The 22,021-nt window shown below is 38.3% G+C and overlaps 1 protein-coding gene across 1 annotated transcript in view; it reads left to right on the top strand.

Annotated features, from left to right (window-relative positions):
- Positions 1–22,021, top strand: part of MTMR3 (myotubularin related protein 3) — a 97,591-nt gene that overhangs the window by 68,309 nt on the left and 7,261 nt on the right. The window contains exons 11-21 of the mRNA XM_085311669.1: positions 4,809–5,014; positions 5,235–5,366; positions 7,287–7,398; positions 8,495–8,690; positions 10,029–10,214; positions 11,593–11,817; positions 13,958–14,103; positions 14,781–16,197; positions 18,685–18,795; positions 19,331–19,419; positions 21,018–21,044. Of these exons, the coding sequence (XP_085167795.1) occupies positions 4,809–5,014; positions 5,235–5,366; positions 7,287–7,398; positions 8,495–8,690; positions 10,029–10,214; positions 11,593–11,817; positions 13,958–14,103; positions 14,781–16,197; positions 18,685–18,795; positions 19,331–19,419; positions 21,018–21,044 (2,847 nt within the window). The remainder of the gene's footprint in view (positions 1–4,808; positions 5,015–5,234; positions 5,367–7,286; positions 7,399–8,494; positions 8,691–10,028; positions 10,215–11,592; positions 11,818–13,957; positions 14,104–14,780; positions 16,198–18,684; positions 18,796–19,330; positions 19,420–21,017; positions 21,045–22,021) is intronic.

Raw genomic sequence — 22,021 nt, 5'->3', positions numbered from 1 at the left:
AGGCTGCTTTGTGCCTTTTATGCAGTTGTTAAGTAAGAGGTGKGTCACTTCACCTGCAAACCTGTAACACTTTGTTCAGTGACGCCCCTGCCTATCTGTACCACCACTACTCAGAAGAAGATGAACCGCTTTATTGGCATTGTTGGGTCCTTTGCATTCTGGGGGCATTTATGGGAGAGTGATTTAAATGTTCAGAAGACCTCATGGACTGAAATTATTTAAGCCCTGGCATTTAATTTTCTACACTTTTGTTAAGTCTACACACATTGAATAACAACATAATATTTCATTTGTAATCTCAAAACCAGTGGGAGAAAAGTTTCTCATTGTTGATCTTTTTTTTTTTACCTTGACAATTAGTAATAGATTTTCAGGATACCCAGTTCATCATTCTGCACTCTAGTAGAACCCAAATCAGCTAGCAGTTGATAATCCATGGAGTTGGAAATCCATATATAGTTTTCTTTATATATATGTGTGTGTAAACATTGTAATAGCTTCTTCGCTTACCTTTGGAGGAGTAAGGGAGAAAAAGCTCACTGGGCATTTTTTATCTGTTGAAGATGATTTTGGGACTGTTAATTTTGTTATTTACTGATCCCAAAATCTGCTTTTTTTGCTTTTCCTCAGGAAAAAAAGTAATAATGACTTTTTAAAAACCCTTCTAATAAATCCCAGAAACTTCTTTGAAGCTGGGACAGAGAAAGACCAGAGAGACAGACACATTGCTACAAACAACTCATTGTCCGTTCCAGTAAAGCATTCAAAAGCTGTGACAGTATGTACAGTCTGAAAAGAGGAGCAGGCTGAATTCAGAGCCAAAGTTCAGAAATACTGAGTTGAGGTTGGATTGCCAAGCATTGCACCTATTTTGTGAAGAGACCTGACTTCCAGAAAAAAATCTGACAGCCAGCTTCTGCGGTTTTCGTCAGGGTTTACCATTTTTGAAAATGTAGGCACATATTTAGTTAGAAAAGATGGCCCTTCATATAGTTTTTGTAGTTGATTTGTTTTGCTCCCAGAAAATCAATAAGAGGAGATACGTTTTGGATTTTAAGTAAAGACTCTTTAGAGGACTTCACCTACATTATGTAAACATTGTGCTAAAGTCATGAGAACCTACTTGGAAATTAACCGTGTTGAAGATGTCTTTTTGTCTTTCACGCTGTTGAAGGTTATTACCCAGGCAGGCAGCATTTTTGCCAGCACAGGAAGCAAAGGTAAACAGAAATTTGCAATGTACTTTACTTGCTGAATTATAGTAGAGTGAACTGCAGTAATGACTTTTTAGGTTGTAAGTACTAGCAGTTAAGCGGTGATACGCAGTGGACTATCCAAACCCTTATTAGTGCTCCCTGGTGTAATTTTAAGGGACTTAGTGGATTTATTGTTGTGCTCAAGAGGCTGAACACAAGGAAGATTAAGCATATGCAGAGGTGTATCATGCATCACCCAGTGCTTTATAATGGGCTCTAGTTATTTAGTGAGTGATTTACTGTCTAGTTTCTACAAGGAGGCTGTAACTTGCGCTGTCGCAAGAGGGCTAGGAAGGGGGTTGATTTACAGGGAAGGAGTTGATTTATTTTTTTAAAAACATTTTTAAGTTACTGAAATCTGAATTACACCATTTTACCCTCAGATCTATCCCTAAAGACGAAAGAGTCACACTTAAGTAATTTGTTGTTCCTCTGGACAGCTCAGTTATAATGAGTGTGAATGTGATTCGCCAGACCTCCAACATTACCATAAATAGAATTGTTAGCCAATTTCTGCTGATACATCTGAACATCACGTTATTTGTTCAGGCTTAGGAGTATTAGGGATTCACAGCTGTCAAAGAACTCAACTTTTGTCCTAATGGTTATTATTCATGATATAAATGGGAAACAGGCACCTGGAGATGAAAATATATCTGTTTATGACTCTATGAAAATGATTTTGCAGGTAGGTAGTAATGGAATCTGGAAGAACATATGGGAAGGTAAAGGAGCTTATCTCAAATGTTCAGAATAGATTTCCTACGTGTATAATGATGTTTTGTTTTCTTGTTTGTGTAAGTACACAGGGGAGCTAGGTGGCATTGTGGTAACTGACATACACATTTCACTGAATTAATCTTACATCATTAGAGTTGTCTCTGGAAGGCTATTCATTTCAGTAGAAATACATTTCCTTTGCATGGAGCTGACTGGCATCTCTGCCATTCTGATTGCTTCTCCTTTTGAGTCTGTTAGTGCACAGTGTTAGTTGCTTCCTTTCAGTAAAGGAATTTTATTTGAAACAATTACAAAAAAGCCAAAAATATTTAAAATACAGGTATCACAAAATATTTTATTATTTTAAGTTTCTGCAACAAGGAGCATTTACTGGGTTGCTAGTGACATTTTCGAATGAACAGCATGAGGCAGCCGCTGCCACCTACTGCTATACTCGCTTAGTGACACTGCGGCAGTGGTTCTGGCGAGCACCTGACAGTTGGACAGTTCTGATGACAAATCAAAAAACTGGTTTGTGGCACGTCTCTAAACATGTATTAGGGTGGAGAAAAAGGTTAGGATTTATGGGCTTAGGTGTGGCTTCTTTCTGATCAGGGCTGACAAAGCCCACTGTTTTAAATTAGATTTGCATAAAGATTCTAGATAGCCTTTACAATTACCTCTTTTACCTATTACAATTATCCTATTACATTTACCTACAATTACCTATACAATTATCTCTGTGCAATTACCATGTTAGAGATAATTAAACAACTCTTGGCTGTGTTGCTCACTTGGTTTGCTTGCAGGAAAACCCTGATCTGTCTTCCTTTGCTACATCTTAACACACATAGGAACAGTAATTGACAGGTGGATAATTTTATAAAACTTGTGGATTGTGGATGCTGATGGGATTCCTGAGCAAGGGTAGTGCTGCCTGTAGGCACCTTGGCATAATGGGATGTATATCTGCAGGTCATTTAACATCAAGGAGAAACAAACAGTGTGCAGATAAGTAGTAGGATATTTCAGATGGGACAGGAGACAGGCAGGCAAAAGTCCAAGGTGTTCCATTCCTCAACACTGTTGGCTTGCCGTGTGGCCTAAGATAAGTCATAAGACCATGGCTGAGGTCCTCTGAACACAAGGTGCTGCTGGTGAAAGTCAAGAAGAATGTGTGAGCAGTATAAATGCCAGATGCAAACACTTCAGTGAATGTGGAATCACATATTCTCTTGGCAGCAGGGCAATATGCCTGCATGGAGCCAGCAAGTAAAAATTATAGTGATACTATAATTTCAATATTCTTTTTAATATAAATGATAGGGATGAGTTTCTTAATCTGTTTTTAAGGGAGTGTTTACAGTGGTCAAATAATTTTCATTGTTTCAAGTCTGTTCTTCAGTACAACAAAAAGCTAAGTTAGCTTTTGAAAAATAATACTAATTCTTCCGAGAAAGATTTTTTTTTAATCTTAATGTCACTCCCCAAAACAAGGTAGTTATGTTCAAGTTAGGTCATTCTTCAGTTACCTCAGTGATGTGTTTTTTATTGATAGACTTATCTCTCTATTTTCTAATCCTCTGAAGTTCTATCAATATATAGGGTGCTTATAATGTATATCACATTTTAGAATAAGCAGTATTATCTTTTTTCAGTGCTACTTAGGTATCTACCAAAGTTTCCTTGCTTATGAACTGTATTGTTTACCAGCCTGGCACCACATAGCTCAGTGCTGACATTTAAGATTGAAGGGCTGCTATTGCTCTTAAGCAGCTCCCTTCGTACTCTTTTGCTGTGATATGGTCAGTATTTGAGAGGCAGCAGATGAAACACTACCCACTTAGTGTCAGTAAGAAGGACAGGGAAGACCTGTACATGAAGGAACCTCAAGAGGGTGAAGAAAATGAAAAGAAGGCAGGACTGAGGAATTGAGGAGGGGGAAAATTTCCTGGGCTTTTTTATACTCTCCTGTTTAGTTTTTCAGAACTTCTCTGAGCAGATTTTTCACTGAGAAGGGTGTAAGACCACTCCTTTCCAACAGACACTAATACCTAACCTCAGGGTGAGTAAAACTGCAGATATTTAACATCATGCGAATTTGACTGTTTTCCCTTTAGCTAGTGAAATAATACCTAGCATACACTGGGTTCTTGCTCTGAGAGCCCTGGTTCTGCAAAGTGTGCAAGGACTGTTACGTTTGATTCACAAATGGTGCCCAAAAAAAGGATGCCATACAGAAGTGGGATTTCAGTTACCCTTAGACATCATCAGGCAGAAAACATTCCAGATTCTGCCAGAATTGCCTACCAAAAACATAACTTCCTTCACAGATTTAATTACTGATACGTTTTGATTAAATAAGCTCCTTAAAAAGTAAATCTGGGATTTAATCACTTTCTTCTGGCTTTTAAATTAGCATCAGTTGAAATGATCTTTCATATTTAGTCTTTTATATTACAACAGTAGACCTAAATAGCCAGCAGGTGTTGAATGCCCCTTGAAGGACTATCTGGTGTTTTAAAATGTTCCCAGCTTTCACTGGTCAACAGACAACAATATGGATCAAGAAGATCTTTGTTCTCTCCTACTGACCTCAGCTTTGACTTTTAACTTTCAATTTCCTGTAGCTGCAATCAGTGTTTTGAAGGGAGTCACAGTGGGTAAGTTACCTCTGAATCACAGATTGAGAATAACTACTGAAGGATACAGAGGTCCCTGACAGGAATTAAAAAGCCAGAGTGAGCAATTTAATTTCTAGTGCTGTCTGTGTTTTCCATCTTGATTCTTCTGTGTAGGTGCCACTGTTCTTTTTGTTCTTTTCTTTTTCAGGCACCAGAGTAATGGAGCGGTTATTTCCCGCTGTGGACAGCCTGAGGTCAGTTGGTGGGGCTGGAGGAATGCAGATGATGAACACCTTGTCCAATCTGTAGCCAAAGCCTGTGCCTCAGATTCAAGGTCCAACAGTAACAAAATAATGAATGGAAATTGTTCTAGAGATTTCTCCAATGGAGGGGATCTGTCTGATGTGGAATTTGGTAAGCTTGCCACCATTCGATTTTTGAAAACGCTACAGCTTTCAATAAGAGCTTAGTCTCCTATATGTATTGTAGCAGGTTAAATCTCTTGTATTTATTCAGGCATGCTCTGATTTTTGTATGCCTAATGCATATACATTGTTGAGCTTGAGTAAATTATTGTTGTAAACAATGTCAAAAGTATCCTTTTAGTTATTCATTGGTTGCCTGTCTTCCACAGATTCCTCAATCTCTAACGCTTCAGGAGCAGAGAGTTTGGCAATACAGCCTCAGAAGCTTTTGATCTTAGATGCACGGTCCTATGCAGCAGCTGTGGCTAACAGAGCCAAAGGTGGAGGCTGTGAGTGCCCAGGTAAGCACTGCTGCTTCTTAGTTTTATATGAACTTAATCAAAAGGATTTGCTCAACAGTAATTACATTGATATACTTCACTAGAGCATGTTTAAAAGACTGCATGGATGCAAGTACCATTCATCTACATGGAAGTTTTGGATCATTATCACATAATCCCTTCAAAAAGACATGCTTAGTTGTTAATTAAGTCTCTTTTTTTCAGAGCATAAAATCAGCTGGTAACGGTGTTCAGTAAATGTTGAACTGTGTGGAATATGTTGATGAGCTTTTCCTCACTAGGTCAAGTATATAAACTAAAGCAAGACAAAGTTGTCCAATTAACATCTAAAAAACTTAAACACAATCTACTAACTATAGAGGCTAATAATATTCCAGAATGGTTCTGCAGAAGACAACGTTTCAGCAATTTTTGTGAAGATGCAATGTTTTTCAGCATTTATACCATAACCTAAGCAATTGAAATCCTAATTCATTTTGCATTTGTAAGACATTCACACTCATCACTTTCTGTATTCTTTGGTATTTATAAATTCTTTATATTATAAACAAAATATTATATTATGGTCCCTATTAGATATGAATACATCCTGTTGAAATTCCATAGCTGGAGAGCGTAGAGAAAAATACCAAAAAAGGAAAATTAAGATAACAAGAAGCTATTTCAACTAAATTTTCCTATTTTGGTTTTTGCTCTAATAGCTACACTTTGATATGTAGCCACCAGTAAGAAAAGAGATTAATTTTCTATTTAATAGCTCAAAATTATAAAATAACTTATCATCACACTATAAAATTTCAGAACAGAAAAGCAGATTATGTGAGAAGCTTTATTTTCCTGCTATATATTGATTCTTGGATTCTTTGTAAAGAAATTTCCAAAGAGCTTAAGTGCCCCCTTCAATAAATTCGATTTGCATTAAGTGCTTCCTTTTTGCTGATACACTTTCTACAGATATTGCCAAGTTTGCAAAAGACAAAAAATGCTTAAATTGTTTGATACTGTCAGTCACTTTTAACTGTGGTTACATAGTCCATCACCAACAGGATGTTTTGAGTTGGGCCAGAATTTGTTGAGCTAGTTGACAGTTAAGAAATCAAATAATATAAATTATGCTATTTTAAGCAAGTACTGACTTTCCTTTTGCAAACAATCAATATGCCATACTCTACATCCTGACATTTCTGTCATAGAAAAGGTCATTGTAGCTATCATGTCATCATTTTTTGCAGACAGAAGCATCAGCACAGAGGCAAGATAAACCTAGGAATGGTCGCAATTAGCTAATTAGCTAATTCTGCATCTTGCTGGGTGCTCCCTGTGACCAGTGGACCCTCTCCATACTGAAACTGCCTTCCCAGTAGAGCTGACTTGCTTGAGTATATAGCATAGCAAACTCTGAAAGAAAACTCAGCAATTCTGTCCATGTTCTCTGAGTATTTCTCACCCCTGTGTTGCTCATCCCTTCTCTTAGAGTAACTCAGAATAAAATCACGTAATCTTTCAGCTTTTCTGAGTGATTAGGAAAAGAAATATATAATCTATATGAAAATACAATTTAGTTTATCAAATTTAAGAACATGCACAAATTATCAGTTGAATATTGTTTATGCTTCTCAGTCTTTTATTATATTTCTGAGTATTTTTAAAAACATCTATAACCTTTAGCACAGCAATATCACTGTTCCCATAAGTCTGTGGTCTGCTTTTTGTAATGTGAAGTAAAATATTGAAAATAAATGTACAAACACTTTGCTAGTTTTTTCCTGTTTTGCTGTCCTGTGTTGTAATGTCTGGAATTCCTGCTGAAGTCCAAGTGCTAGCTTCCCCTCTACAGAGGAGGTAAACAGCTTATTTCATCTAGCCACAGCAGCAGTGTAGTTTTTAGTTTCTTCACTTTTTCTTGACATTTCCCTGCAGAGTATTATCCAAACTGTGAAGTAGTGTTCATGGGGATGGCAAACATTCACTCCATCCGGAAAAGCTTTCAGTCCCTGCGTTTGCTCTGCACACAAATGCCAGATCCAGGAAAGTAAGTGGACGTTCAATGGGTTTACCTTTGTTTACATCTTCCTGCATTCCCTGTTGCTGTTTGTAAACTGAAATCCAATATTTGTTCCCTTACAAACATTCCTGGGTAATAATGCTAGCTGTATTTCTCTTTTCCACAGAATTTGAGCAAAAGGAAGTTGTTGGCTTATTATCACTGAAGTGACTTTAGAAAATGAGCTAATAATGAGATTATAATTTAGCCCTGAGTTTTGATACATTTTGAGAATGTTATTACTTCCATGTGGGGTTCTAAGTGCTACCACTTAGTTACAGCTACTTTTCCTGATCTTCAGTCTTTATAATCTGATTCCCCTTCAAAAAATTCTAGTGTGATTCCATTAATTTCACATATTTATAGTGTCCTTTCAGGAGACTTGGCCTTCCAGTGGCATGGGATAATTAGTCTCTACTGGCCCAATATCTAAGGATCTTCTGAGATTGGATCTTCATGAGGACACTTAGTCAAATCAGTCCTGTTTCCCCTACCACTTTGTTTCAAATTTGTTACTAAGAATCTTTCATACTTCTTAAGGAGATTCAGAATGGCCAGCATTGCTAAACTGAATATGAAATTCTTCATATGGCTGAGAGCCTTAAGATACCTATTGCTTACCTTGGAAAGCCAAAAAGGGACATAGCTCTAAGAATAGTTGAGAGATGGGAGATGTGAAATGTACCTCAGGTCCTACTCTTTCCTGGCAACATGGGGTTTTCCTGGGCATATGGCAGAGTCCCAAGATCAGCCAGTGATACTCTTGGGTAATTTGAACCCTCAGTTTGGAAGAAGCGAGACAGCAGAAGTTGCTGAAAGTAATGATTGCCCAGAAGCACATGTGGAAGCTTTACTTAAACTGCTTGCATGTCTGAGCAGCAAGCATACCACAGACTGGCCATTCCTCAGGTAGACTGCATAGCTTTGTTTCTTGTAAGTTTGGGAAAGCATTAACAAGATGTAAATGAAAAATAGATTCAGGAGTGGCATTCACAGCATAATGATTATTCTTTGGATAACTTCAAAGATCAAAACTGGAAAGCATTTAAGAAGAGAAAAAACTATCTTCCTTTGTTTCCTCTAGTTGGTTATCAGCTCTGGAAAGTACCAAATGGCTGCAGCACTTATCTGTGCTTCTGAAATCTGCGCTACTTGTAGTTCATGCCGTGGACAGAGACCAGCGACCAGTCTTAGTGCACTGTTCAGATGGTTGGGACCGTACTCCACAGATAGTGGCGCTGGCCAAATTGCTGCTAGATCCATATTACAGGACCACAGAGGTTTGTAAACCATCTGTTAGTGCATGAACTAGTCATTGAGTTTGGGTTCTTTTGCAGAGAAGTTTGTGAGTAAATGATTTCAGCTTTTTCCGCTAGAAAAAGCACCAAAGCTAGCAGGAGTTTGCCAAAAATAGTCTGCAGGTACAGTTACATATGGGTTAAATATATTCTGTAATTCAAGAGCAGATTATATTTTTCCCCTTTCCTGTAACTGCCCACTCATTGTGCTTTCCCATGTTTAGCTTGGGAGGATGTAATATAGAGGGCTTCTAGCACTATTTCAGTTTCTCAGCCACTCATTGATACGAAACATTTCTCTCTTCTAGATTTCTCAGCTGCGTATTTTTCTAATTTCACTTTTTCAATGCTCTTTGTCATTTAGTTATATTTCTCTTTTTTTTCAATCTGACTGATTTTTCTTCCATCACTTTTCAGCATAATGRGATATGTGGTGGCTGGATTCTATCTACCAGCCGCCGTGCAAAACACATTTGTTGTCCAGAAGAGAAGCATGTGTCTGAACACTGTGCTGTAAACTGCTCCTCGAAGTCTTTGTAGTTTTCTACACAGGAATCACATACATTTAGGCAAATGAGTTTTCAGCCTTGCAACAGTTGAGACTTTTCACTGTAATTTTTGCTCTAAATTACAACCATTGGCTTAATAAGCATCCTCTACAAATTTTCTGTCTGCTGTAAATGAAGACCTTCCTACTGTTTCAGGTCATGTAAGACTAAGTGTCCCTTCAGGTGCTAACCTAGACACTATTTTGAAATGTTGCTCTGCTCTTTTAGGTTGCAGGACAAACCACACTATTCAACTTTTATGAAACTTGTGAATGTGCTACATTTGGTATATGCACAGGCAAGCACTCTATCTGAATATGGACATCCTGTCATGAGTGAATTGATTTCTTTTATGATGGAAAGATCTGCCCATGATTTTCAAGGGAGAGTTTTAAAATTTCTTCTCATGTCAAAATCCTGGTTACCATAATCCGGAGGGTTCTGATCACGATGAAGTTCCTACTTGCTCCTGCCTTGCCAAGATAGGTGTCATATGAGGATCTTCCTTGCCTGTCACTGAGGACTAAATAATCTGCCTTATTCCCTTTCTTGTAAGCTAGAGAATTCTGATCTGTCCTAATTTCACTTTGCTCTGTTTCAGAACACAGAGGTATTAGCTAGAGAAGTACAAATGTGGCTAATGCTGAAGTGAACTCAGATTGAGTGAGGGCACAGTAATAAAGTGTTTCCCATGAGTCTTGGACTATTTTAGAAAACTGTAATTGAAATAAAGAAAAAACAGAAACTTTCATCTGCACTTTCATTTCTGCAGGGTTTCCAGGTGCTAGTGGAGACGGAGTGGCTGGATTTTGGCCACAAATTTGCAGATCGCTGTGGCCATGGTGAGAATTCGGATGACCTAAATGAGCGCTGCCCAGTGTTTTTACAGTGGCTGGACTGCGTCCATCAGCTCCAGAGGCAGTTTCCTTGCTCTTTCGAGTTTAACGAAGCATTCCTTGTGAGTTGGCAGCTTGAGAGATTGCTGTTTTACAGAATACTTCTAAACCAGTACGCAGCACTAACATACTTAAGAGCCCTGAGGGATTTCAGATTTTCCCATCTACCTGTGATACGGTGAAGTCTGATAAAGGAAATGGGAAAACTGTCCAAATATGACAGACAGAAGTATTTGGATACTTCACAGAACCAGAAGTCTGTTCACTCTTGAAACAGGCAGGATCCTTAAGGACTCCCTTTAAACTTTAAAAGAAGAAAGAAATTTTATGAATTTAATAATCTTACATAACATGTGCTGAAATAACTCCTGTATAATACATCTACAGGACAGGAAAAAATCATAGTTACTGCCAGTATAAACTTCCCCTTGCTTTGATTTTATGTTTTGAGTTGAGAAGATTCTTCTGAAAGCAACCCCCTCCCTTACCTTTCCATTCAGGTTTTACGTTTCTTTTCTGAAAATATGTAGGATGTACTAGTTGTGGTTTTTTTTCTTTTGAAGTGGACAGCTGTCCTATTAGAAATTTGCCTAGGACTGTCAAAATCAGATCTGAAGGGCACAAAGCAAGTCTACGTGTAAAAAGTTTTCTTGTCCACTAAGAGATTTAAAGCACATTTATATGATTCTAACTGACTTGAGTTGCCACTTGCTTAGTCATGTAACCAAATATATGCACCGTCCTAGTTTAGCTCAGTAAAATGACATGCATAGGCTTAAACTGGCTTCATAGCAATCTGCTAATCTACAGGAATGATGTGTGAACATACTTTTGGTGTTCTGGCCCGCAGTTTATTAAAGTCTTGAAGTAGTTATCTTTTTCTAAATGTCTGAATAATCCCATTGAAGTCATTGAGACTATACGTATGTTTACAGTTAAGTTCATGTTAAGCTATTTTGTCAGACTGAGACCAGAGTATAGAGTGAATAATGACCAGATTGGATGTGTGTGCTGTGTGCATTTATACCAACATACAGAAATCTATGTTTTTCCCCACTACTTTTTGCTTTTCTGTTGTCAAATTAATGTTTTATAACAGAGGTATCATGATTCTCTTCTTTGCCTTGACCTCCAGGGTTATGAGTTTGAAACAGCAAGAATTTTATACTTGATTGTAGAACAAATATTCTATCTTTATATCTTTATTTTTTCTCATTTTTTTAGTTACGATTTTAAATGATTCCATTATGCTTAAATTCTTTTGCAATTAAGTTTCTAAGAAGGCATATAAAAATGCTAAGTATATTCATATATCACTTGTTAAAAAAGGGATGTATTGCCTTGTGAAGGAAAGATTCATTGCTTCTTAAGCCCGAATGTTAATTCTTACATAAGTTGCTATCTTCTGCCATGTAACTGTATTTGCGTTGGTCTGTGCAGGTCAAATTGGTGCAGCACACCTATTCTTGCCTCTTTGGTACATTCCTGTGCAACAATGCGAAAGAGAGAGGAGAAAAACATACGCAGGAACGGACCTGTTCTGTCTGGTCTTTGCTGCGGGCAGCAAATAAAACCTTCAAAAACCTGCTCTACTCTTCTCAGTCTGAATCTGTATGTATCCTTTATTCCACACCATATCGGAAGAGTCCCTTTAGGGGCTCTGAGGTATAGTGTTCTCAGAAGCATATATGTTAAGAAAATACACAATCTATAGCAATGGGACATCATACTGCTTCACTGTCGTCATGAGTACAGTGCAGAGAGAGTACATTTTTCAGAAAATGCCTCAGCTCTCATCATCAATATTTACTATGGAACAGTCTGTTGAATCTTTTATTTACTGACTCAAGCTTAATCTATGGTATACACTTCACAACGCAAAACTTGAGACTAAAATATTCACATAACATTATTTGCTGTTGATTTTTGTGGAATATCAAATGCAACGCCAGGAATATTACTATACTGGAAACATATTTTGTGTAACTAAATATTTTGCTTTATTTTTTGTAACAAAAACCATTTTTTTTATGTTTGTCAAATAGACCTTTCTAGAGAACTAAGCTAAGTCAGAGAAATGTCATAAAATTGCCTACAAACTTAGACACTTTGTTTGTGTTAATGTCAAATCTAAACAGAAAATGTAACTGAGGTTATTTAGCATATATGTGTTCAGTACTTTCACATTTTCAACTTGGCTGCACAGTAGTAGCACATTGGGAAGGGGCTCACAGTATTTTTCCATGTGTGTTTGATAAAAGGGTGTGAAAGGCATTCAGATGGAGATGCGATTTAGGAGGCGTGGCACGATGCAGTGGTGAGCATGCTTTGTGAACAGGCAGTCAGTCATTGAATGTCACTATGATTAGGACAGCAAAGATTTTTTAAAAGTGTGACCACTTTTTGTTTATAAAGGTACAAGAAACTATAAACCTAACTGTAAGGACTGTGTTATGCTTTTGCGTATGATAAATGTGGGTTTTAGTTGTCCTTTAGAATAAAATTAAAACCTGGCTTAGTTTATAGGAGTTTAGGAGTTTATATTTACATTTTTCATAAAAATAACAAGATTAATTTTCTATTCACATCAGCTCTCTATCCTTGTCTGTCTCCTATGGAGAGCGTACATGCAGCCTATGCTCAGACAGCGTACAAATCCAATTTGTCATTGTAGCAGGCAACATCAGAGCCCTTCAAGCCTTTTCAGCTTGAAACTGTCATCATAAGGGTAGATTGTGATAGCTGGAAGCCTGAGACATGTTGCAGATAAATACAGCTTGTGGGAACTTTTAAGGCTGTGGATACATCTAAGGTTTCCCTGAGAGTACCTGCAAGTTTGCCCAAGAGGAGCTTAGAGAGTGCTCTCAAAGCAGGCAGTGTAGACAGATAGCTGTTCTGTCATTGGGGCTGCCCTTACACGCTATATCCTGCAAAAATAGATGTAGTCTCAGTGACTAGGCCTCTGTTATCAGTAACTGCTACACTGTACTGCACTAAGATAATTTGGATAATTTGTCTGTATATAGGAGTTTGCATAATTTCCTATCTTGTATTCATTTCTCCATGGTTTTACTTCAGTGTTAATAAGGTGCCTCTGTGATCTATTATAAAACCTAGTAATTTAAGAGCAACATCCCTCAGACCAAGACATCCCAGATTCCCTCCCTCTGCTCATCTGGCTGTTTCTCTCCTGTCCTCTGCTTTTCCACAAGAAAGTTGCCTGGGAAAACAGTGGAATTGATAGAGTGACCCAGAGTGTTTTAAAATGAAACAGAAAGCTTATTCAGTACTCAAGGAATCCCTTTTGAGGCCATTCTGCCTGTTCAGCAAAATATTTCTGCATGTGCTTAATTTTTCACATACGAGTGCTTCCATTAAAGGCTGTGTTAACTTTGATGAATTCAAGCCTGTAGAAAGAGGTTATAAGTTCTGCTCTCATATGGCATGATATAACTCAAAGTACAAGGAAATCTCTGCAGTAACAATAGGCCACTGAATACTTAAGCAGTTTAAATTGCTSAGAAGTGTTATTAAGGTGTAATTTGCACAGAACACATTGCTGTAAGTCGTTCATGAGAAGTTGAAAAGCCCGCATTGTTATGCCTCAGCCTCCTTCTCTGAAAGAAAAGGTAATTATATATTCAAGTGTAACTGATTAAAACTGCATTTAGAAATCTAGCAAGGCCTCCCAGCTGCATAGCTGAATAATAAGCTGAGAAGACCACAGTCAGATTTGAACAACTTTTTACATTCCAAGAGCGAGCAGTTAAAATTTCCTATTGTTCTTTGTGTTCTCCTCTCTCAGGTGCTGTATCCAGTGTGCCATGTGCGTAATCTAATGCTCTGGAGTGCTGTTTACCTGCCATGTTCTTCCCCCTCTACACCTGCTGATGACCCTTGTGCCCCATACCCTGTTCCAGGCTCTAGCCCTGAAGATCAGCCTCTGGGCAGGTGAGCCTAGAGCCCAGAAATCCAGTCCTGTAAAGTAAGATCAACAGAAAATATTATGGGATGTAAAGAGAAGAATACTCACTTTGGGAGGGGGCTATTTTTTACTGATTTGTTTGCAGGACTGTTTGACTGATTTACCAAAAAGCRTTCTTTCATTGTTTCAGTCTTGAAAGTTGTAAGTTTCAGAGGTTCTAGTGTAACAAATGCATCAAAATAGAAAAACGATCAGCAAACAGAATTAAGTTCTGGATATTATGTAACCTTATAGGATTCCTTGTATTCTTGTGGGATACAGGCATTCATTTGGTTATACATGACTTCTTCTATGTTGTATACCTATTTCTTTGCTTTGCTTTTTTGTAAGATGATTCTGAGCACATGCTAAATGGGAGGTGTGACCTGAATATAAGCATTTGTGCTTTGTGGTAAATGGATTATTCTGGGAATGTTTGAAGTCTGGTTGAACATATTTTCCTGATGGCAAACAAAGAAAGTACTGAAGTAACTTCGAACTAGGGAAGGTCAAAATGTGCTCCTAGATAATACTTTATGAAACTCCACTAGTTAGCAGATTGTTACTGTCCTAATTGTTTTTTTTCTTTTTTTAAAAAAACATGGTAACTAAATGTTTWAAAAAATACTGTAACTTTGGATTCTGATTATTTTTACCTTTACAGGTTACCAAAGACAAGATCATTTGACAATCTGACGACAGCCTGTGATAGTAGCATGCCTACAACCAATCGACGTAGTAGTGATCCCAGCCTAAATGAAAAGTGGCAAGAGCACCGTAGGTCTCTGGAACTGAGCAGCCTTGGTAACCCAGGGGATGATCCGTTTGATGGAGATAGCCTGAGCAAACAAGGCAGGGCTCCAGTTGGAGCAGAACTTTCTGTTGCAGCTGGTGTGGCAGAAGGACAGATGGAGAACATTTTGCAAGAGGCCACTAAGGATGATGTTGCTCTGGAGGAGCATGTAAGGGGTAGCCTAGAGACAGTTGGTAAAGAGGATGAGATTGCCCTGGATAAGGAGAACAGAACTGAAAATCTGCATGGGCATGTCAGTGACCTCTGTGAAAAGACTGAGATGGATAAAGGTATTGTAATGAACAATCCAGTGTCCAATCCATATCCAGTTTCACAAGATGCTTCTGAGCTTAAAGGACAACAGGATGAGCATATTGATCTCAGTAATACTATCCAGAAGTTACCTCAGTTGAAAGGACTACAGACTGTTCCTTTGGAGAGTTTTGTAAGTAGAGATGCTCAAAAGAGCATGGAGGAAGGTGTTAGCAAGCTTCAAGAAGAAACAGAGGGTCTGTATAATACACCACAGGGCAGCCTTCCATTATCTCTCACAATCCAACATGAGGCAAGAACATCGAACATTGAAAGTTCTACTGAAACCTTAACAGAGAATGAAACAAAGCAAGAGCTGATTCCTAAGAGTCTTTGCCGTAGACCTCATCTGATCGACAACAGTGCTGATGAACTTTCTCGAACTATTGAAAATAGGCCAGGGGGGGAAAGCATGCTAGAACTTCAAAAAGTGGGAACAAAAGTAAATAGGACTTCTAGTAGCAGCAACACACACATCCTGATGCCTTCCCCTTGTGCCTTGCCTTTAGCTGAATGTAAAGATGAAATTGTGTGTAATGGAGAGCTGTCACCTGAAAACAAGGTGACAGAGAAGCCTGTGGGGTTTAGAGTTACCCAGAAATATCCTGCAACAAATGGACATTGTGTGAATGGAGAGGACAGTAGGATCAAAGCCTCTCTGAGTCGGCAGGTCTCTACAGCTAGCTGCAGTTCTGCTCAGTTTCACTTCAGGAACTTGCACCAAAAATGGACGTCTAGTCATCCTGGGAAGCCGCAGACAGCCAGCAGCCCAGACCAACCTGCCAGAAGTCACCTGGATGATGATGGGATGCCTGTCTACACTGATGTTATCCAGCAGCGCCTGCGCCAGATAGAAACTGGGCATCAGCTGGAAGTGGAGACCTTGAAGAAACAAGTGCAAGAGTTGAAAAGCCGACTGGAGAGCCAGTTCCTGAATAGCTCCTTGCGTCTCAATGGTGATTATGGAGATGAAGTGGTAAGTAACAGAGTAACTGGACCTCTGCTGAAAACAGTGGGCCAGTTAGTCAGGTTCTGGATGTCACCATAGTGTCAGCTCTCAGTTCATTGGTCAGGCAGTGATTTTTTGGGGCATACCAGGTTTTATAAAAGTCTCAAGGTTATTCTTAAAATGGCAAGCAGCTAATTGAATACATGGCAAATGGCAATTAATGATGACTAGTATTTTCACTGTATTTCAGTTTGACCATTGATACAGCAGAGGTTTATTGTAAGATACATGTTTTGCAGTAAACTTGCACATACTTTGATGTCTTGTTGAAAAAGGCTAATGAAGGTGTCTAAAAGCACTTGTTTCATTGTTGTATTCACACAAGGGCAAAAATACTTTTCTGAAGATGTGAATACTTCATTTAGTGGAACCAGAAGATGGGACTGATCTTTTGGTGCTTTGCACGCTCAGGGAACAACAGACATAACAGTGGCTGCTCTGTTAGCTCAGACCATCAGATTCAAGCCATCCCCTTGGCAGAAAGATGACTGGCTCAGGGCTTGTTAGCTGGAGTAACTTAAGAGCTTTTGTGACAGCCATATGTCAACATGAGTTTTGGTTTTTTTGTTCTTACAAAGTAAGAATTTTAACAGTCTTTTAAACCATCTTTTTGCTTTTCCTACTTGGGAAATGTTTAAAGTAGTCAAAGTACAGATTAAGTTTGAGGCATGGTTCAGATACAGTATGCTTCTATAGCATGATTAAATGACTTGTGTAGTTGCGGCTGCAAAAGAAATTTAAAAATTAGAAATGAAGTAAGTGTAATTCTAAGTACAAAGATCTCAACAGCTAGCAAGCTTTCTATATGTCTTGTGTTGGATGAATTTTTGAGTTGCCTTAAATGCTTCTCCCTTACCTATTTTTACCTAACTTCTCCTCTTCTTTTGACTAATGAATAAGAATAAAATTTCAAAAGAAATATAATCTCTGGCCTTATACTGTTGCTTGAATGTGACACTGATTCAGAAAACAAGCTGGAGTCTCTTGTTCTTTAGAGGTCTTTGACCACAAAGCAGTTATATGGATTGCTGTAAAACTTGCTTTTCCGAAGGCTCAACATTTTTAAGTAAAAGAAAAGAAGAGGAAACAGGTAGGCACAGGAGAAAGAGAGGGAGGGACATGAAGGGAAAGGTGAGGAGACTCAGGAGAATTCTTCAGAGTTTGCAYTTGCCTGTGTGTCAGAACAGCAAACAGAGCATTGGCCTGTAGGTCCTGAGGTTGGCCTGATACGTACTAAAAATTTCCTTTTCCTACATGCACATTATAATGTGTTCCATATGCCTGCAAATTTGGAAAAAAAATTTTTTTTTATAAGAGGTTTACAACTTTTGTTTATGTTTCTCCTAATTTCTTTAGAAGTGGCAGAGGTGCTGAATAGTCCCAGGTACATTTGTTGAGAGAGAGATTCAGGGGCTTCTTGGCTATTCAAGTCAGAGGTGACAATACCAACGTTTGTTAAGGGCTCGTTCTGGGCATCTATGTCAGCTGCGTATCATTGAAATTTGGTGCAACTTCTCTCACTGCAGGAGCCTGAATTCCTTAGAGAAATGTGATGTTCCGGCTTAATTTATTATACTTTCATTTTTTAAGAGCCTTCACAAATTGTAGCGTGAGTTGGGAGTGAAATCACTGCATCCTTTAGAAAATTCCACTGTTTTAAATAATTTGATCTTTATCTTCTATTTCTGCCTCCTCTTGGGAGTAACAGGGTTTTCTTCCATAACTTCTGAGGTACCAATTGCTCAGACACTAGCAGACATAGCAAGAACCCTTCATCCTTTCATATATTTAAGATCTGGCTGGGTTTTATTTAGGTCAGTTAGTTAAAATATAATTCTACCTGGCTAGACTATATTGAGGATGCATTATTCCCCCAAAACTGTCTATGGAAATGACTCAAATTCTTAGTTTTCCATAAGTGATTTTTGGCTGGTATCTTTCTAGGACTTCTGCAGATGACAGGATGTACGTGTTACTAGCATTATTTTTGAAAGTGAAACAACCTTGGAAACGAAATGAGAGTGAAGTTGGAGCCACAGATAGCAGTTTTTAGGTTCCCACTGCTAATCACCCAGAACTTCATAATAACACATAGATTCCTGATATTAATCATGCTAGGACTTCATAACACATAGATTTTAAATCCATTCCACCTTCCATCATCCTGTCATCAGAGGGTCAAGAAAAGAGCCATTTTCTTGCAATTCACCAGTGCAGAAACTGCTTCAAATTGTGGCATTTGCAGTTCTTTTCAAAATGTAATTCTTGGCTTTGCCACCACGTGTATTGTACAGAAGCTAGTGGTTATGACAGAAGGCCTTCCAGGATACATATCGTCTGCTCTTTCCTAGCAGGAGATACTCTTTTCATCCCCCTTTACAATTGTCCAGTTTTTATTTGCATGGAAGTAGGAACACGGGATAGTTCTGTTCAGCTGTGTTTGTTTGTCAACAGACTTCTATACCCGACTCGGAAAGCAATCTGGATCAGAACTGCTTGTCTCGCTGCAGCACAGAGATTTTCTCTGAAGCCAGCTGGGAGCAGGTGGATAAACAGGACACAGAGGTACAGACTAAATCCCTGTAAATCCATCATTCTTTCCTTCTAGTAGGATGGGATGTTCATAATTCAAATTATACTACTTCCTTTGGTCATATGCCAGTTCCTATGAACTATATCCCTTGCATTTGCTTCTCTCTCATACTTTGAATATCAGTACCTGTGCCTATTAGCCCTCTGCTATCAACTGTCTGTGAACTCTCTTTGGAAAGCTGTGGCAGGGATAAATAGCTAGAGGAGCCTTACACTAACATGTACTTTGTAAATATTCTTGGCCTGGATATTTTTGAAAGATGGAAAGAAACCAGAGAATTAGACTTTGTGACTATGTTTCTGTTTGTCTGAGTGTATCAGTTTTCAAGGGGAAGGTTTCTCTCTTCCCTTTCTTTCACCTTGCAACACTGCATTTGTGCTCTTAAATAGAACAAGCACTTTCCTCATGCTGCTTTGCTTTGACTTTGTGAGCTCAAACGAGATGGTTTTGTTTCTAATTAAGTGATCTCTCCTTGATAAACATGTCTTTGTCTTTTATTTCTCCCAGGTGACACGATGGCTTCCAGACCACCTCGCTGCACACTGCTACGGCTGTGACAGTACGTTCTGGCTTGCCAGCAGGAAGCACCACTGCAGGTAACTTGTGTATTGATAGAGAATAGAAGGGACTATCAGCTAACAAGGAGGCGAGGTCAGGGCTTGAATTGTCACTCTCCTGCTTTTAAACTAGGAAGGGATTTTCTTTTGAGGTGTAGTTCCTTTGTCAAGGATGAATGTCAAACTAAGAATTTCAGAGCAAGAGGACCACCTATGCTCCTGAAGCAAATAAGGGAACCAAGAGCTTTGGGAAAATAGAACAGTTTATCCTGTTTCGTTTCAGTGCATTCAGAGTATATATTTCAAAAGCCATAGTTGGTGTCTGTTGCACTTTGGCCTAGATGTATCCAGCCTTTTCCCTTCAAAATGAATTTGGAGGCAGTTTGCTGTTTACAAATACAGCTTTTTATGTGGGTGGAAATAATAAAAATGCTGATTTGCCTGCTTTGCATTCAATACTGCAAATATATGAGTAACATCTTTTTTTCTATTACTGGTTGAAAAATTGCTCCTTTCCTTTTCTAACCATTCTTCTCTTTTCATTAAATTACTTTTGTAAGAGAATCTGAAAGAGACACCTACATGAAATAAAAGTTGCTGGATTATTCTTTGCAAAATATGTCACTCTCAGAGGCCACAATAGATAATGCTGGTTGCAGGAGCTTAACGAAGACAGGTGATAATCGCCTTTTGTTGAGATCATATTCTAGTTTAAGACAGAGAACTTGATTTTGAAGTTACATTTTCAAACAAAACCCTATTCCTGAACTCTAGACATCACAAAATGATTACAAGAATTATCATTTAGATAAATGGTAGTTATCCCATTTTGATGCTCTGTTGCTTTTTGAAGTTGTAGGCAATAAAAGGAACTTTCTTGGTTTTTGTCATTTTATATTTTGCTCCATTTAATCATCTTGTAAAGATAAACAAACCCAGGAAAGAATAAACAGGAGTTGAATGGTTTTGATTCATGTCCAGTGTGTTTGCACAAATTTATTTAAATAAATCATATGGCTTCAGATGAAAAATATAATTGTGCATACAATATATATCTGAAGGATTTTGTAAGAGTTAAGATGATGTTTTCCTTTGTCCTTTTACTAGTGGGTTTGTTTATTTAGTTACAAGTTGTGAAGTGTATCCCATTCAGCATTGTCACCCTGCCTCCTTGCTTACCTGCACTGGCATTTAGCATCTATAGTTATATTTTCTAGGCCTAGATTCTGGAGAACTAGTGCCCAGGGACACCTCCAACACCAGGAGCAGTTAATAGTTGCTTAAGAGTTTCGAGTTTTGTTGCAAATTTCCCTTAAGTGTCTTTTATTTCTTTGTCTTTCAAATGTCTAACCTGGGCTCAATAGGCTCTCCTTATTAAGCCACAATTTTTTTTATGATAGAGACCAATAAGGAATAGTGTAATACACAACAAGAAAATGATATGTTTTTATAGCCTATGTTTTCATAAAGCCCAGTGATGAGTGGAAGTCTGCTCACCATCTTATCTGAGAGTGAAAACAAGTTGAAAACCACATAGTCTAAGGCCTTGAGCAGGATAAAAATACCCAGCTTCCTTCATTGCCACTGTTTGCTTCTTTTGCTAGTTCTCCTCTGAGCTCTTTCTCCCCTCTTTGCAGGGACATTGAACGTGTTGATCAAATCCGGTGAGCATTTCCAACAGCCTCTGTCTGTTGTCTGTCTGCATTTTCTTAGTAACTTCTCCAAACTAACTTGGTCTTTTCCCCCTCTTTGCTTTTCACTTGCCTAGAAATCACTAGCAATGAATTGTGGGTGGAAAGCACAATCTGTTGGGTATTTAGATTCAAATGACTCTAAACAGGCCTCTCTTAAAAGACATTTAGGACTTGGCTTTTGGTAGCTTAAACTGTGATGTGGATTACACTAACGCTCACCATCAGTAAATCATTCGAGTAACAGAGAATGCTTCACTTCTAACCGAAAAGAGATTAGCCTTCAAGTTTAGCCATGATGCTTTTATTTTTCATTCTTTCCCTTTTTGACTTAATTATGGGAAAAGTTCATGTTACATACATCTGTGCAGTGCATTAACAAAAAATCACCACTAATTTTCAGGAGTGAAAATACTGTGGCAGTAACAGGCAATGCAAAGCTGATAGAGGCTTACTGTTATGGAAGATGGATAGACAGCCATGATTTAGTAAGAAGAAGTCAAGATTTTAATAGAGGAAGGGTGCCTCATTTCTCAGAGGAGAAAGGTCCCTTTTCTGCTGTGTTTTAGCATCTCTATTTTTCATCTCTCAAGTGAAGCAGAGGTCCACTAGGACAGAACGAATTGAGTTGCTCAGAGCTTTCCAAAGCTATCAGGAGAGCAGTAATCAAACACTGTTCTCTATCACACAACAATAAAACAAGAAAGAAAAAGCGCATGTGTTAGCAAGCTGCTGAGCTACAACAAGCAACTATTTGTTTTAATTTCTCTGGTTGTTTTTTGACCTCGTCTGTCAAGAGCAAGTTTCTGCTGGATAATGTTTTTCTCAGCAGCAGAGATGTGAGATGACTGAACTGTTTTTCTGCAGGGATTTTCTGTGTAACACCTCATTGAACTATTTTCACTCCTGCTGTTTTTTCTGATAGTAATTTCTAACAGAGTCCTTAAGAA

The sequence above is a fragment of the Rhea americana genome, unplaced genomic scaffold (genome assembly GCF_003343005.1).
Source record: "Rhea americana isolate MKP2758 unplaced genomic scaffold, rheAme1 scaffold_347, whole genome shotgun sequence".
NCBI classification, from domain to species: Eukaryota; Metazoa; Chordata; class Aves; order Rheiformes; family Rheidae; genus Rhea; species Rhea americana.
Note: the sequence above shows the minus strand (reverse complement) of the source record. Positions and strands in the feature narration are given on the sequence as shown.